This window comes from Podarcis cretensis (assembly GCF_951804945.1).
Source record: "Podarcis cretensis genome assembly, chromosome: 7".
In the NCBI taxonomy this organism is placed as follows: domain Eukaryota; kingdom Metazoa; phylum Chordata; class Lepidosauria; order Squamata; family Lacertidae; genus Podarcis; species Podarcis cretensis.
Genome location: NC_137176.1, coordinates 69,962,990 through 69,980,364, shown reverse-complemented (window position 1 = coordinate 69,980,364; position 17,375 = coordinate 69,962,990). Strand labels below are relative to the sequence as shown.

General features: G+C 40.3%; 1 protein-coding gene across 6 annotated transcripts in view; it reads right to left on the bottom strand.

Moving 5' to 3' along the window:
* The window catches only part of VPS13B (vacuolar protein sorting 13 homolog B), a 398,969-nt gene that overhangs the window by 163,465 nt on the left and 218,129 nt on the right, over positions 1-17,375 (bottom strand). For all 6 annotated transcript variants that reach the window (XM_079984696.1, XM_079984699.1, XM_079984695.1 and 3 more), the window contains exons 24-27: positions 16,013-16,233; positions 9,389-9,595; positions 2,299-2,470; positions 635-749 (exon numbers count right to left, since the gene is read on the bottom strand). In XM_079984696.1, the coding sequence (XP_079840822.1) occupies positions 635-749; positions 2,299-2,470; positions 9,389-9,595; positions 16,013-16,233 (715 nt within the window). The remainder of the gene's footprint in view (positions 1-634; positions 750-2,298; positions 2,471-9,388; positions 9,596-16,012; positions 16,234-17,375) is intronic.

Genomic DNA, 17,375 nt, shown 5'->3' with positions numbered 1-17,375 from the left:
GAAGAGTAGCATCTATATGTGATTAGTTGCAACCACCTAGCAGAGTGTGGCCCTGGACACCAGCAAGGGACTCAGCTCAGAATAATGTTCATGGTAAGTTCCCAATACTGTATTCTAAGATGAGCATGGGAAGTGCCTCTGTGATATATACCCCAGCTAACCTCTGATAGGTGGCCGTGTATGGTCTACGACAGCAATCGTCTCCCAGAGATGTATGGTAGAAAAGGCAGATGAGGATGTTGGCTGCTCTAGTGGAATGTGCTGTTGGATAGTGGCACTGAGGTTAAAAAGAGAAGTATGCATTGGAAAGGGGCAAGCAATGCAGGAAATGAAACGGAGGTTCAGCAGAGGGAGGAGCTGCTGGCAAAAAGGAGTTAATCTCATTCTCTGCTTTCTAAGTGGTAGAAGGAACCCCTTGACACCTCTAATGCTCAACCCAGAGCTGTAGTTATCCTCACACCCACTTTCACACTTCAGCCGTGCCCACTTTAAGATGCAGCCCCTGAAATGTTGATCATGAGTCAATGCCTGAAACGGGTTAGCCACCCCAACAAAAAAGAAGAGTAAAATGTTTCTACATGAGCACTAACAAATAATAATAATAATAATAATGCACATAAGGTGTGGTTGCTACCTGTTTCTGTAGTGATCAATATTGAAGCTTTCTATTTTACATTTGACTTTAGTGTAGACATCTTGTACATCTACTGAGGCACTGAGGTCTTCTAATTCACCAACAACACATATTTCTGCAGTATAAATAAATATCCAATGAAAATAAGCCATGAGTTCGAACCCTTAAGAAGTTGTCATTTTATATATGCATCGACCACATTTTATTCGAAGTTCTCTACCCCAAAAATGAAGTCTTCCTATACAGCTATTGCAGGTATTCCATAAAAGGTGGCAAGTTGGATTGCAAAGGAATAGCTCTGCAGCTAATTCTGGCTGCTTGGCACTAATTCCAGCTGCTTGGCACTTGACTGCACACCCTGCATTTAGCAGGGATCAGTTGCATTTGGGGGCTCTCAACTGGGAACTCCAAAGTGCAGCTGATCCATGCAGGGGTTGCAGTCAGTGCTGATAAGCTTTTGCCAGGGAAAGACTGCACTCTGGAGTTCCTGAGTGAGACCGACACAAGGGGAGCTTGCATTTGGTACCTTGTTTGAAGGGCATCAAATACAAGCCCTGCTTGTCAAGGAACAACTGAGACCATACTTGGAGGCCTCCTTCTCTCTGCAGTGCCTTCTGCCCTCTGAAAAAACTACGCCAGGTGGTTATGGAATTCAGTGGAGCATTATGGGAGGTGAGACTGGGGGCTGGGGAGCTGCAATGGAAAAGTGGAATCTTAAAAGTCCTCTCTACAACTTATTCTGATAGGAGTCACTGATTGGTCTCAGATCTTTCTGTGAACACAAGGAGCCCTTCCATTTGTAGGAGGGCAATTCTGGATCCAACCCTGATGGGAAGTTTTGCTTCTACACATGACTCTGGCTAAACCATTTTAAGCTGAGACCAAATATATAAGCAATCTCCAAGCAGCCAAAAAAAAAATAAAAAAAAATGCAGCATTTGCCAAACACTAATCTGTTGCAAGGGATGCGGGTGGCGCTGTGGGTAAAACCTCAGCGCCTAGGACTTGCCGATCGCATGGTCGGCGGTTCGAATCCCCGCGGCGGGGTGAGCTCCCATCATTCGGTCCCAGCTCCTGCCCACCTAGCAGTTTGAAAGCACCCTTAAGTGCAAGTAGATAAATAGGTACCGCTTTATAGCGGGAAGGTAAACGGCGTTTCCGTGTGCTGCTCTGGTGCCGGTTCGCCAGAGCAGCTTCGTCACGCTGGCCACGTGACCCGGAAGTGTCTGCGGACAGCGCTGGCTCCCGGCCTCTAGAGTAAGATGAGCGCCCAACCCTAGAGTCTGTCAAGACTGGCCCGTACGGGCAGGGGTACCTTTACCTTTACCTTTAATCTGTTGCAAAGGTTCGATGTTTTGGCTGGAAATAGAAGTTAGTCACAGATGCACGGGGGATGGAGAGTAGCAAGTTAAGATTTTAATCTTTCTGGGCTTATCTTAATATTTAAATGGATGGGATTCTATATTTGTTTTGTCATTTTAACTGTAACGTACCCTGAGCTTTCACTGTTGAGTTTGACTTAAAATATTCAAATAAATAAGTCTGAGGTCTGTAGATTTAGGACTCCCACATGCCATCTCTGTTAATACTAACAGACTTGTTGGAACAAAACTGCCAGGTAACTTCAAATTGCTAGTTTTGTTTTATAAATTCTGTTGCAATACCTGTTCCTTTACTTTCTGGATCTGGTGCAAATAACTTTACAGTGAGTTTTGGCAACATCCATTGCATCCATAAGCTAACACGTCCACTTGATACGCCAATATTGCTTGTTGTTTGTTCTAAGGTAACAGAATCGGAGAACGGAGAATCATCGCCACCTTGTAGAGATTCACCCTGCCAAAAAAACCCAAACCCCAAAACGTTAGTAGAAACTTAGCATAAATGTATCATATTCAGATCCGATCTATATAAAATACATTTGTAATATGCTTTTCTGTACGATCCTCTTCATTTTTGTTGTGTTTATATCTCTTTCTCCTGCTCCCTAGATATAAAAAAGAGCATGGAAGATTCAACAGAATTACAGTGCAGAGGCAGAAAAGAGTGGGGTTTTGGCTGAGTATGCCTGGTGGTGGTAATGGGCTGGATGAGACACAAGACACTGAAGTTGAATCCCAACAAGGCAAAGGTGTTGTGAGTTGATGGTTCTCAGGTCCAATAATTGAGTAAATGGCCTATTTTGGATGGGGTTGTATTCCTTTTGTGGCAAGAGGTACTTAACTTCAAGGTACTCCCTGATCCAATTTTCTAAAAGGAGTTTGAAATAGTGTCAGTGTCATGGAGTGCCTATTCTGGTTCATCAGCTACTGCCATTCTTAGATGGAGAAACTCTGGCCACAGTAACCCCTGCATTGGTGACCTCCTGGCAAGATTACTATAATGCACTCTAAACTGAGCTGCCCTTGAAGATGCTGTTGGTGCAAAATGCAGCTGCTAGAATATTGTCAGGTTCAGTTGTCCAGAACAATATAATACTACTTCTGAAGAGTTTGTACTGGCTGCCTACATGCTGCTGAGCCCAATTCAAGATATAGTGTAGGGGTGTCCAAATGGTCATTTAGTGAGCAATCCTTTGTTGTCTGCTGTAACGCTGCGTCTGTCTGTTAGCAGCTGTATTGTTGGTGAGTGATTTATTTTAATTCTGCACACTTATTGTTTAAAAAAAGGTACCCAACTTTGGGAATCTCCCCCCTAAAAATAGCTCAACAACTTAGACCTGCTCCTCTAAAAATAGCTCAACAACTCTGAACTCCCTTCCCCTCAAAAATGGGTAGATCACTGCCACTTCCCCCCCCCCCCCGGAGTAGATCGCAGTCTCTTGGGAGTTGGACGTCCCTGATATAGTGCTACTTAACAAGTCCCCCCCCCTCCTTCCCACCACTCTTTTGTAACTAAACAACCTACATCCATCATTATATTTTCACCTTCTTGCATCAAGTTTTCCCTCAAATAATTCATCTAAATTTCCTATAAACTTTTGAAAACCAGTTACAATGCATTTGACTTGGTCAGGCACAAAAGCACGTAACAGACAAATAAGTTGGGGGGAACACTAAAAATTAAAAGCGACGAAGAGTCAGAATCTCCCTTCTGCAAGAGGAATGTATGGATTTACCATAACAGAAGTAAACAAATGTATCTTATTAGGAGTCAAAGTATTACTTGTTTAAAACATGAAAACGTGTTCTCTGTTGGTCCAAAAGTGAAGTTCAAGTCAGTTTTGATGTTCTCTGGATAGGTTTGCTGCTCTCAAGTGGTTTAATTTTAATAAAAGAATAGTTTTCCATGTGCTTGAAAGCAGCAGCATTGCAGAACTTCTTTGTTGATCATTTTCAGAGTTAGATCTGCCAAACTATAGTTTATAGTCTATATATGTATATGGCAGCAGCTGAGGAGGCTCCTACCCTCATCACATATATATGATTTTTTTACTGACCTAATTGCAAAAATAATTCATTTTCATGACAAAAGATCTATCCTAACAATAGTAAACAAAAAGTTATAGAAAGAAGAAAATAACAAGGTCATGGCAAGATTTGATATTTATAAATTGGATTTTAAAAAACCTTTTGCATTCAGCTGTTTCAGACTTTAATCTGAGATGTAGGACTTCCTTCCAGAGAAATCTGTTTTGTGTTTAGCAGTTGGAAGTTACAGATATCTTTGCAATGTTTGAAGAAAAAAAAACCGAGTGTGGGAAAAGGCTTCAAAATATATTCTGAATATATTAGAAATTCAATCACTTTCCACAGTTAATCAACTAGTTAATAATTAGGGCATAACTTCACCTGTGGTAGCATTAATTAAATCCATGGAGCCTAACATAAATTAAGCATTTCAAAAATATTCAATCATTCTCTACAGAAGGAATGAGTATGTAATTATCTACCACATGTTTAACTTTCAAGGACTCAAATCTGTGTTCCAGTGAATACAATAGCAAACCTAGCAAATTCTCAGAAGTATACTACAAATGTTATCTGAGCCGACAACACTTCTTAGGTAATAACTGCATGAAAATATCACATAATATCTCATTGTATGAACCAAACATTACAGAAAATCTATCACAGATGCATGGGTCATCATGCCCTTGCTTCTGAAGTATACAGAAATGTAAATTGTTCAATGTTTTTCTCATTCGTTGTCAAATATAAGAAAAGGAAAAAATGCTCAAAGATGATTGCTCAAAACATCTCCCATTTTATGGCTTAATCCAAGTTGCGGGAAGAAATGAGCAACTGCTGGTGTGGCTTTAGCTGAGAATGTAAACTGCATAGAAAACTAGTTGTGCAATTAAGACAACACAAGAAAAACTGCACAGAGAATGATTTAATGTCCTGATTAGAACTGTCTAAAATCATGTTTCACACAAACAGCTTTGCATGCAGTTTGTGTTTTTGGAGGCCATCATAACAGTGGGTCCCATGATGGGTGCCAAATTAGATCTTCCAACCACGAAATTGAAAGTTGTCTAGACACTTTTGGACAGACTGGGGAATAATTTATTGCTATAAATTCTAATACTATTTTTTAAAATAAATTTCATTTTTTTATTTTTGAAATATTAGGTTCCAATCAAAATGTTAGGAATACTGACAAGAAACATTTTTATTTCTCATTCCACTTTATTTTGAATTCCTAATCCCTCGCATGCATACGTAAGTAAATGTATGCCTTAATTTTCCACTTTGCATCCAAATCCATAAAAATGCCAGAATCTAGAAGGCTGAACTATTTTCCCACCCCTCCTCATGCCAAGCCCTAAAGTACACAGTTTAATTCTTTTGCCGGTTCTTGCAAATTGACCCAAAATAGTGAGTTTATTTTTCTAGGAGAATTTATCTTTATTCATCTGGAGGAAGCAAACATATAGGACCTTCATCCTTGGCCCGCATTAAAGCTCAGGGATGATCAGAGTTTTGGGCAAATTACTGCTCTGCCTTATCAAAATAACTTCTGTGTTTCTGTTCAATCATACAGCTTCCCCAAGGACTAAACACTTCCTCAACTGTTTGTACTTAAGTAAACAGTAACAAGTGGCCTGTTGTACTCTATACTACCTTCGCTCCAATACAGGGGTGGTAAAAATGATTAACTGTTTCTAAGCTCTGGTGCTTAAGCCTCTCACTCATGTTTCCATCTTAGCCACCACCCAGTTTGAAAGTCAGGAATCCTGATAGCTTTGCACACATAAGAGAGCAGCACTACCTATCAACCTGTCAGCATGAAAAGAATGACTCACAGCTTAAATGTATAAATCATCTATGGATAGTATAAATAAATACTTCATATGCTATTTAATACAAACAATTGTTGGAGTGGGTCATACCACCCCAACTCTCCCACCCCCAGTTCATTTATGGAAAGACTTGTATACTTGAAAGAACTTTGAGGGGTGAAACATTTCAAAATAATCATTCTGGTCCAGAAGAGAAGTAGTATGCTTTAACTGTGAAATGTCTGAAGTCAAAAATTCATACAAAGGATGCAAGCGTATTTCTATTTGACAACATTCAAGGCTTTAAACATAAATTGTACTGGATGTATAAACAAAACAGTAACAAATTTCAGAGCAGTCCCCCTTCCAACAATAATCTAAATATATCCAGGAAATGTTACACTGTACCGTGTTCCAGTAATTGAAACATAGCTAAAATATTATAAACACTGATGAAACAAACTCTTTTAAACTTAATGAGTTTACTATACTATTATTGTTCACAATACAGAGTAAAAGAAGTTAACAATATCTGAGAAGCTATATGCAGATCTCAGATGATTCCTGATTCAGAGATTTATGGTCTCTAAATCTAACCTATTTTCTCATGGACTCCTTTTCTTTAATAATTTCGGCAATCAAATTCTGAACATCTGCTGTTGTTGCTCTTGTTGCCTCCCCAGCCTAAGAACGATGCAGGTGCTATAAACAAGGTAGGTGGTACAGTCCAAGTCAAGCACCATCCCAGCCTCTTCAAGGGGGCAGAATCTACTGGTGTCCCTAGCACTATTCTCCACCAAGTGAATCCTTTGAAAGTAAATCCTGGTCCATACCAAAAGATAATCCAAAAGGAACTTTTGGCGGAGTCAAGAAAGACCTTATCCCGTGTTTGGTTTTCCCATCAGCTATCAACTAATATTTGCTCTAATGTAACCAGGAAAATCTCAACATCAAAAAAACGAAGATCATGGCTACTGGTCCCATCACCTCCTGGCAAATAGAAGGGGAAGAAATGGAGGCAGTGAGAGATTTTACTTTCTTGGGCTCCATGATCACTGCAGATGGTGACAGCAGCCACGAAATTAAAAGACGCCTGCTTCTTGGGAGAAGGGCAATGACAGGCCTAGACAGCATCTTGAGAAGTAGAGACATCACCTTGCCAACAAAGGTCCGTATAGTTAAAGCTATGGTTTTCCCAGTAGTGATGTATGGAAGTGAGAGCTGGACCATAAAGAAGGCTGATCGCCGAAGAATTGATGCTTTTGAATTATGGTGCTGGAGGAGACTCTTGAGAGTCCCATGGACTGCAAGAAGATCAAACCTCTCCATTCTGAAGGAAATCAGCCCTGAGTGCTCACTGGAAGGACAGATTGTGAAGCTGAGGCTCCAGTACTTTGGCCACCTCATGAGAAGAGAAGACTCCCTGGAGAAGACCCTGATGTTGGGGAAGATGGAGGGCACAAGGAGAAGGGGGCGACAGAGGACGAGATGGTTGGATAGTGTTTTCGAGGTTACCAGCATGAGTCTGACCAAGCTGCGGGGGGCAGTGGAGGACAGGAGTGCCTGGCGTTCTCTGGTCCATGGGGTCACGAAGAGTCGGACACGACTAAACGACTAAACAACAACAACCAGGAAAATGCTTCTCTAAGGAAGCAGGGGAAAGTTTGTTCCTTGCTCCCTTTTTAAATAAAGCTACCACATGCTGAAGCACCCTGGAATTAGAATGCCACGAGAGAGACTGAAACATAGCTTGCCAGTATGGCCTACTTAAACAACTCATTACAAAACATAGTATATTTTTACTATCAATTTGCAGAGCAATTGGCTAGGTGTTCATGGAAACCTACTGAGTCAGATCTGATGTTAGAAAAAAGCTAGCTGAAGCTAAAATGAGGTAATTTATGAGTAACAAAGTATAATGGATAACTACCAAAATACAATAAAAATCTAGGTTGTTGGGTAGTTGTTGTTTTTTGCTTAAAGTAGAAATTGCCTAAAGCAGTTTTGCTGAACCTATGGCCCTCCAGATGTTGTTGAACTCCAACTCTCATCAATCCTGCGGGTCAGAAATGATGGGAACTGGAGTTCAACAACATCTAGGAGGGCCACAGATCCCCCAACCGGGACCAAAAGTGTTGGAAGGAAGAAGGAAGAAGGAAGAAGGAAGAAGGAAGAAGGAAGAAGGAAGAAGGAGAAGGAGAAGGAGGAGGAGGAGGAGGAGGAGGAGGAGAAGGAGAAGGAGAAGGAGAAGGAGAAGGAGAAGAAGGAAAATCATTATCGGACAGGCATTCCTTTAGAATTTTGCTTTGTTTCCCCCATGGACAAAGCTTACAAATCACATACAGGTTTTGCCATTGGCTTAAGTAGGATAGTTAGACCAGACTTGGTTGAGTTAATATGAAAAAAAGTGAGATGGTTATATATAAAAGGTAAAGGTACCCCTGCCCGTACGGGCCAGTCTTGACAGACTCTGGGGTTGTGCGCCCATCTCACTTAAGAGGCCAGGGGCCAGTGCTGTCCGGAGACACTTCCGGGTCACGTGGCCAGCGTGACATCGCTGCTCTGGCGAGCCAGAGCCGCACACGGAAACGCCGTTTACCTTCCCGCTGGTAAGCGGTCCCTATTTATCTACTTGCACCCGGAGGTGCTTTCGAACTGCTAGGTTGGCAGGCGCTGGGACCGAGCAGCGGGAGCGCACCCCGCCGCAGGGATTCGAACCGCCGACCTTTCGATCGGCAAGCCCTAGGTGCTGAGGCTTTAACCCACAGCGCCACCTGCGTCCCGTATGGTTATATATAGATCTACCTAAAAGAGACAGGGAATGGCATTCTATCTGCAGCAGCACAAGATGGCTCTTCATGTTTCAGGATGATAGTCAAAATAATTTGCAACTCTATCCAGAAAGTGCAAACTAAAAGCATGCCCCACAAGACAGTGGGAGCCAAGAGTGATGTGGCTGCTTCATTCAGGCAGGAGCAAAAAGTTGATTGGGAGCTGCCCACATTCCCAAAGAGCTTCTTCTCTTGCCTCGTGACCAATCCAGTGACCTCATGATACCAAGAGGAGAACTGTGCTTAATCAAAGGCAGAAGCAACAGCTTCCAATCTCCTCCTCACTGCTGCACCTGGATAGTGAGGGGGTGGAGAAGGACAAGCCTAAGGCTCACTGCAGCTCATTTACGTGACAATAAACCATGAACGCATTCATAATGTTCTTATTTGTATCACTTCTTTCTGTCTTGTGAAGGTTTGATGTTGAGCATGATTCATAGAATCATAGAATCATAGAGTTGGAAGAGACCACAAGGGCCATCGAGTCCAACCCCCTGCCAAGCAGGAAACACCATCAGAGCACTCCTGACATATGGTTGTCAAGCCTCTGCTTAAAGACCTCCAAAGAAGGAGACTCCACCTCAATGAATATTTATCCAAGTTCATTTATTTACATCTTTTATCCTATTGATTCCTATTTGGTCACTTGCTCAGACTCTTAGCCAATTACCATAGCATGTCAATATAATTTTTAATTACCTCTGTAGTTGTCCCAATGTCAGCAGATGGGCTACATGTGCTGGTATCTGGTGGAGCTGTCCCAACACTGCTTTTGACAGGGGAGCCTGGAGGTGCAGGTCCTGAAGTGGATTCTGTATAAGCTGGAGAGTGGTGCAAAATACCCTTCTTCTGAATCTTATTCCAGACTTTGTTCATTATATCTGCTAGTTCATACAGCAGCTGCACCTTAAACGGGAAAAAGGTAACAAGGTTCAGCCAATCATTAAAACTTCAAGATTTTATAATGTAAAAATCCCAACCTCAGCATTTTTGCTAGGGTAAAAAGCATGTAACAAATGTAAAAGTACAGTATAAAAATGCAAGCCCTATGCAAGGTAGAGTTTTAATAAATACTTTTTTAAAAAAAATACACTTTTTCACAGGCTCTTACAAATGCTCATCCCATTCAGTGGACTCACAACAATCTCAAATTCTAAAAACAAAGGCAATATAGTTTGCAAAATGTGAAATTATTTGTTCATGGTAGATATGAAGCTGTTCTCAGTATGCAGGGGAAAAAGTCTCTTGGAATGTGTCTTTTCAGTATTCACAAAACACTCTGTATAACTGTGCATTGTCTGACTCAGTTCTAAGGTATTTATACAAGGCTTCACAAATAAGCATTAATCATAGAATCTGTATGACAACAGTTTGCCACATACTGTATTTTAAAAAGAACAGGGAATCTGCAAACACAATACATAAGCAGATGCACAGCTGGACACCATACCCAGCTTGCCATTATTTGAGGGTGAGGGGAATCAAAATGTTCATATATTATAAAGAAGCTTCAGCCTCGGGACATATCCAGAGAATGACGTTGGCTTCTAATGTGGGCAGAACAGATGCAGAAAAACACTGTTGTCAGTTTAAATTTGATAGAAAACAGGACTTAATTTTGTACATCTGAGAATATGATTTATCCTCAGGTTTTGGTTTCACTGTCTTTATATAGCTACAGAGCTGGAGGTATTTGTTTTTTGTAAGAGCCCAAAATTCCCCTCAATTAATATTTTAATGTTTAATATTTAAATCAAACATTGATAGAAAGCAGTCCTCATGCAATTTGTCATACAGCTTTTTGTCAAGAGGGGTACTTTTAAAATTTATACATTTAACACTTTCAGCATTTACATAGGTAACTGTCATAAGTAAATTGATTATGGCACATATGGATGGCAGTACAGCATAAATCTAATATTGTTAACATTGAAAAATATCTGACTTATTTCTAGTATACTTTGATAAGCTGATCAAGTGTCAATGATTCATGCAAGCCCTCTCTCCCAGTCCCCTATGGAGTGAAAATACTTTCTGAAATTTCATTATTAGGCCACAGAAAAGATACAGTGATACCTTGGTTCTTGAATTTAATCTGTTCTGGAAGTCTGTTCAACTCTCAAAACATTAAAAAACCAAGGCATGGCTTCCAATTGGCTTCACTCAAGCGGAAACCGCGTCGGATATTTGGCATCCGATGTTTGGCACACTTACTTCCGGGTTTTCGGCATTCGGGAACCAATTTGTTCATCAATTACCGTAAGCCGTTCGAGAACCAAGGTACCACTGTACTTCTTAAAATCTTCACTGTATTATGGCAATGTGAGTATCACATAATGCAATGACTTCCTGCTGAAAGCTACTAACAAACAGGACCCTAGCCTGAAGAATGAAAGCTCCTTCCTGGTAAAAATCCTCTTTCAGCACCAACGTTACTGCAAGTAATGGTTTCCTAACCTTCACTGACAAAAAATTAGAAACTGACAGAGATGATTTTGTGGAGGATTTTGTTACCTCAAGCCAAATTCCAATGTACCTTGGAGAACAAGACTGTCCCAAACAAAACCATGTGAGTTGCGTCAGGAGAAGACAAAACTATATATAACCTGTTCCCTTGATCAGTTTTTGCATGATAAACCATGTGAGACTCCTAACAGGTTAAAATTGATTGGAACAAGAAAATACAATAATTCCCAAAATCAATAGATTTTGTGGGATCTATCTTGCCCCAGACACTTTTCTTTACAGAAAGAAAATTGTGGCCAAAATTTGGGAACACAGTTTGTAACTATGCAAGTGACACTATCCTAGAAGGGCTATGGCTCACATTTATTTCTGTGCTAAGCTCTTCAATAGAAAGTATACTTGGAGGTTTTCAACCACACTTTTGGTAAGAAAACATTTTAAAGAGTATCTGAAACCATCTGCCAATAAACTGCTTAATTGTGGTTACAGAAGAAGAGAGAAGGAAAGTGAGTGGAGGGACGAGGAGGGAATACAAGTATCCAAAGCAGACTCCAGATTTATGTATATATTTATCAAAATATTTCTATTCTGCCTTTCTGTTTACAAAGGGCATTCAAGCCAGCTTGCAAGACAAATCAATATAATGAAACTCAATACAAATGTTTCAAAAGCACCCTAACCAAGAACAGCATTAAACATCACAATTAATAAATTAGATTGGTTAACAAGGAGCCAGTGTTACACTTGTAGAGGCTGTAGCAGAGTACTCTTTCTAAAACAAAAAAACAATGTAACAGTAAAACCATATACCTAACAATTCTTCTTCAGGGTTTAGCCAAATATTTGCAAGGCAAAGTAAAAGAAGATAAAAACCATCAATTGTCTTTCAGTTGCGGCATCTGTCCATTTCTGTGCCTTGTTATTGTATTATGGCAGCTTTTAATGGTGCTTTTTCATAACACTTTCTTAAGGCACAAGTAAATAAGCAATCAAGAAAATATACACATCACTCTGGCTCCTTTTTATCTTGTTGTGAAGCCTGAAGATGGTGTAGAATTCAAGATCTCACACCCCTGCTGAGAAATGTATTCTGGAACAGAGATGTCACCAACACGTGTTGAGATTCCTGAATTGTAGGGGGTTGGACTAGATGACACTCGGGATCCCTTCCAACTCTACAATTTTATGATTCTGTGATTCAGAATAGTTGTGCCTGAGATGCCTATCTGCAAGCAAGCTTTTGCAAGCTGTATTGAACCTGAATCTATAACGTACACCATGGATGTACGAATGGCCTACTTTCCCATGGGAAGAACACAAAAAACTAAAATACCCTATGTGTTGTTTGCACACAAAATACGGAAAGATACCATTTCTGTAATATGAAAGAAACACTAAACAACCCTGCAGAAGAACTAAGGTTTCACTTGTTGGTTAGAAATGTATCCGATTATATTTTATTAACTGCATTTGATTATAAAGAGGGTGGTGGTTTCTATTTAGCATGTTGGTGGCAACTCTGAAGTGAACTGTTTGATCATTCCCATATATGCAGATAATAATTTAAAGAGAGACGGTACTGGTGTGAGGTCCCTTTCATTCCCAACTCTGGCAATACTACTTAAATGTTGTGGTAGCTTTGGAAACTTATCTTCAAAATTAGAAGTATAGTATAATTAAAAGCAAGACTAACAATCCAGAGATGCACAAATCTCTTTTTAACAATGTACACACCCTATTCAAATCTTATAATAGGGACCTCAGCACAAGAGAGAGAAAGCGCTATTTTGAGAATCATGCTAGACACAGTGCAGATCCTATTAGGTCCAAATCACTAGTTAGTGCATGCTTGCGCTAGCCTGAGCACACAGCTCTCCTGTGGCAATTGAGGCAACCCTACACCAGCTAAACCTAGAACCTGAATGTTCTGAGGTGGGGAACAGGCTTAAGTCCCCTGCTCTATGTGTCACTCTCGCTTTTGAAGACAGAAAGAGACTACTGCCTCTACCCCAGAAAAACAAGGCGTTCTCAAGCTAAGGAGACTAGCAGCTGTTGGGTCTTTCTATGAGCTGTCATTCAGAGTAATCTATTGTGCCTCCCACTACCAACAGGAATTTCCGGGGACCGACCAGGCTTGTGACAGCAACACTAACCCCTGTTAAACCTTTTGTCATCAAAGTGGGTGCTCAAAGGGAACTGATGAAAACACGAAGGAACTGATGAAAATATGCATGGTGGGAGCCCTGCCTTCAACCAAAGAGGTGGAGCCAACAACCCATCCTGCTGACCTGGGAATGGGAAAATTAGGAAGAACAGGCATTTAAGTTATTTAATTTCACCTTGCCAACAAAGGTCCGTATAGTTAAAGCTATGGTTTTCCCAGTAGTGATGTATGGAAGTGAAAGCTGGACCATAAAGAAGGCTGATCGCCGAAGAATACTGTATTTTTTGCTCTATAAGACTCACTTTTTTCCTCCTAAAAAGTAAGGGGAAATGTATGTGCGTCTTATGGAGTGAATGCAGACCGCACAGCTATCACAGAAGCCAGAACAGCAAGAGGGATTGCTGCTTTCACTGCGCAGTGATCCTTCTTGCTGTTCTGGCTTCTGAGATTCAGAATAATTTTTTCTTGTTTTCCTCCTCCAAAAACTACGTGCCTCTTCTGGTCTGGTGCATCTTATAGAGCGAAAAATATGGTAGATGCTTTTGAATTATGGTGCTGGAGGAGACTCTTGAGAGTCCCATGGACTGCAAGAAGATCAAACCTATCCATTCTTAAGGAAATCAGCCCTGAGTGCTCACTGGAAGGACAGATCCTGAAGCTGAGGCTCCAATACTTTGGCCACCTCATGAGAAGAGAAGACTCCCTGGAAAAGACCCTGATGTTGGGAAAGATAGAGGGCACGAGGGGAAGGGGACGACAGAAGACGAGATGGTTGGACAGTGTTCTCAAAGCTACCAGCATGAGTTTGACCAAACTGTGGGAGGCAGTGGAAGACAGGAGTGCCTGGCGTGCTCTGGTCCATGGGGTCACGAAGAGTTGGACACGACTAAACAACAATGGACTGTCCTGCCTTTCCACAGAATGTTCAAGATACAGGTTATCCTGTCCTGGGGGGCATTTTCAGGTGTAGTGGACTGTGCTGTCTATTTTGCTTTAAACTGTGCTCTTTACATATAAAAATACATAGGAAAAATCGCATCAATTTGTATCATTTCTCTGCCTTCCATGCCAGCTACTGCAAAGTATTTCTGAAGTTTAGGTAACCCTCCAGAAGCATGTGATATGGCACAGGTGGTTGCAAATAGGTAACAGAGAAGTGATGTAAATGCAAGAGAGTAATCCTTTAAAGAGCTATTATGCGTATCATAATTTAGCAAATAATTATTCCCAGCAATTTAATTACATGTCTGTCCTCTGTAGACATGCATTAATTGCATAATCACATATTCCTTGAACATTTTCTCCCTCTTTCTTTTTAAAAGGAGCTGGTTTTGCATGAGAAGAACAGTGGCCAGAGCTCTGCTACACTGCGCTGCCCAAGTTGACAGCTTTTATTAGCTAAAAAAGAAAAAAAAGAAGAGGAAGAAGATTGGGGGGGGGGGCAGCATGCTGCTACCATTAGAAACCCTCTTTACCAAAACCATTTTCGGGTTGAACTGCAACCCCTGACATGACTGTCTCCAACTCAGCACCTTGCTAATGAGGTGAAGAACAGGGAGGAGGTGTTGTGCTCCACCCATGCAATCAAATACAATTAATATGCAGGCCTGGATCTGGTCGCTGTTAGACACGCCTTGATTACATCCAGATTAGATTATTGCAATCTGCTCTACAAGAAAGTGTCTTTGAAGAGCACTTGGAATTTGAGTTGGTGCAGAATACAGAATACAACAGTCTGATGGGGGCCTTTTTTTTTTAAGAACATTACACCAATATTATATCAATTTTATTAGTTCCCGAAAAACTTCTAAGCCAAATTAAAAGTGTTGGTTCTGACCTTTAAAAGTACAAAATGATTTTGGCCTGGAATGCTTAAAAGAATGTCCTATGGGCTCACTTGGCAGGCTTATATTGTCGTTTGAAGCCATGCCACTTATCCCACCATTAGTTGTGTTATGCTATGTGGATACATGGGACAGGGGCATCTCAGTGGTGGTACTGATGTGAAATATTTTGCTCTGGATTACCCAGTTGGTTTTCCTCCTTCCATCCCTGCTTCAGACAAAAGATGAAGATGCTGTTATTTCAATATGCTTTTGGCGTGGGCAGTGACTGAAGACTTATTTTCCTGCTTCCCTTTTTGAATTTTACTGGCTTTTTAAAAATGTAATAATTACGTATATTTTAAATCTGTTTTATGCTCCAGTTGTAGTTAGTCACCTTGGGGTTTGCATGGATGGAAAGCCAGAGTAAAAGTATATAAATACATAAAGGAATAAATAGCCTTTCGCCTTAATGGATGGTATGTTATGCTGAACGAGAACAGGTATGTGCTAATTTGCACAAAGACTACATTAGATCATTTCAACAGATGCATCCACAGTGACAGCAAAGCTGGGCCCCAACACTGAACAGTACATCTGCAAGTCATTTCACTCCATCAGCCAAAAGATGCATTTATGTACCGTAGCTATTACACTTTGAGACGAATTTAAATTACGAAAGTTAAAAGAGCTTCAAAGCAAATTGTAATCTAATCTAAGTACAGTGATCTTGATGGCTCCTTTTTTCTGAAGCTGGGGGGAGGGGGGAGAGAGCTTTAAAAAAAGGTATTTCTTTTACAAAACCCAGAATAGTAATTCTTAAATCAACCATTTTTGATTTGCCCCAATAAATCAAATAAATGAACCAACCTGAGGATTTGAGCATTTTACTTCAAGAGATTCAAGGTCAACATGAAGACACACAACGAATGAGTGCCTGGATTCAGATCCTGCAGAAGGTAGAGCTTGTGACGTAACTGCTAGAGTAGAAGTGCAGCCCATTGGTTCTATTATATTTAGGGTCATTTGCTGCCCAAGAAGAGTATATATGCTGAAATGATTCAGATTAATTGTCCAAGGAAAAGCATCACCTAGTGGATCAAGAAAAAAGCAAAATATTCAATACATAAAGAAAATATCAAAGGCTTAATACATTAAATAAATTAACCCACCTCATGACTGGACGATTCCTGTACCAAACTAATAAAAAAAATCGCTCAAATCAAATAATGATCACCAGCAACCACATTGTGTTGTGTGGAACTTAGAATTAACAAAGCCCTTATCATCTCCTGCTACATATAATACACATATCAAGAATATCTGTTATTATATTCCATATTTTGCACCTGTCCACGTAATGAAACCCCATATTCTCATATTGTTTTTATAGCAATCACCCATGACTCTGCCAACATAGGTACTTTTAATTTCTATTGATTTCAGTAGGATAGATTTAAGACTATGCTCTCCCCTTCAATGGGACTTAGAATAATTTGGTTTTAGATGGATTATAGCCTCCAATTTAAAACATCTTCCGCAGTGAAGAATTCTGATTACTGGGGTTCAAAAATAGAAAAAACATCTAAAAATTGCTTAAAATGCCACATCACTGAGAGCAAAGTTTTTAAAGAGAACAAATATGTTTACAGGAATATGAGAAGTGGGCATGGCAGTTCTGGGTAATCATTCAATTTGAGATAATTGAACAGATTTTAGGGCTGTAGCAATTATAATCCTCCTCAGAGTAGACCCATTGGAATTAATGGATATAACTAACCTAGTTCCATTAAGCAGAAGTCGGCATATCACTAAGGAGATGATTCGATCAGCTCAAATGTGTTTGCTATCCACCTACCTCAAGTTTGGGAAATGTATTTCCCTAACATGGAGAGCTACTATGCAACTGGAGAGTCCAAGCATGGCAACCTTCCAGACCAATAACAGTGGTAGCTGTGGGCTAAGAACACTCTCAGTAGTCCCCAAGTAATATTTCACTCCATTTACTTTGTTCGGCTCTTGGCAAAACCTTCTTAACATTTTACAGGCTGTTCTAAAGAGCTGAAATCTTGATCAACACTATCATTTACATTGTTACAAACGTACCATGAATTAAATATTTCCTCCCTACCAACAATGGAAACTGCTGAGAGCAAGAACTCTGTTAAAGGAATGTTTATCCTTCTTCATATGGGTAAGTAAAAAGACAAATATATTTCTAATGCTTTAATGA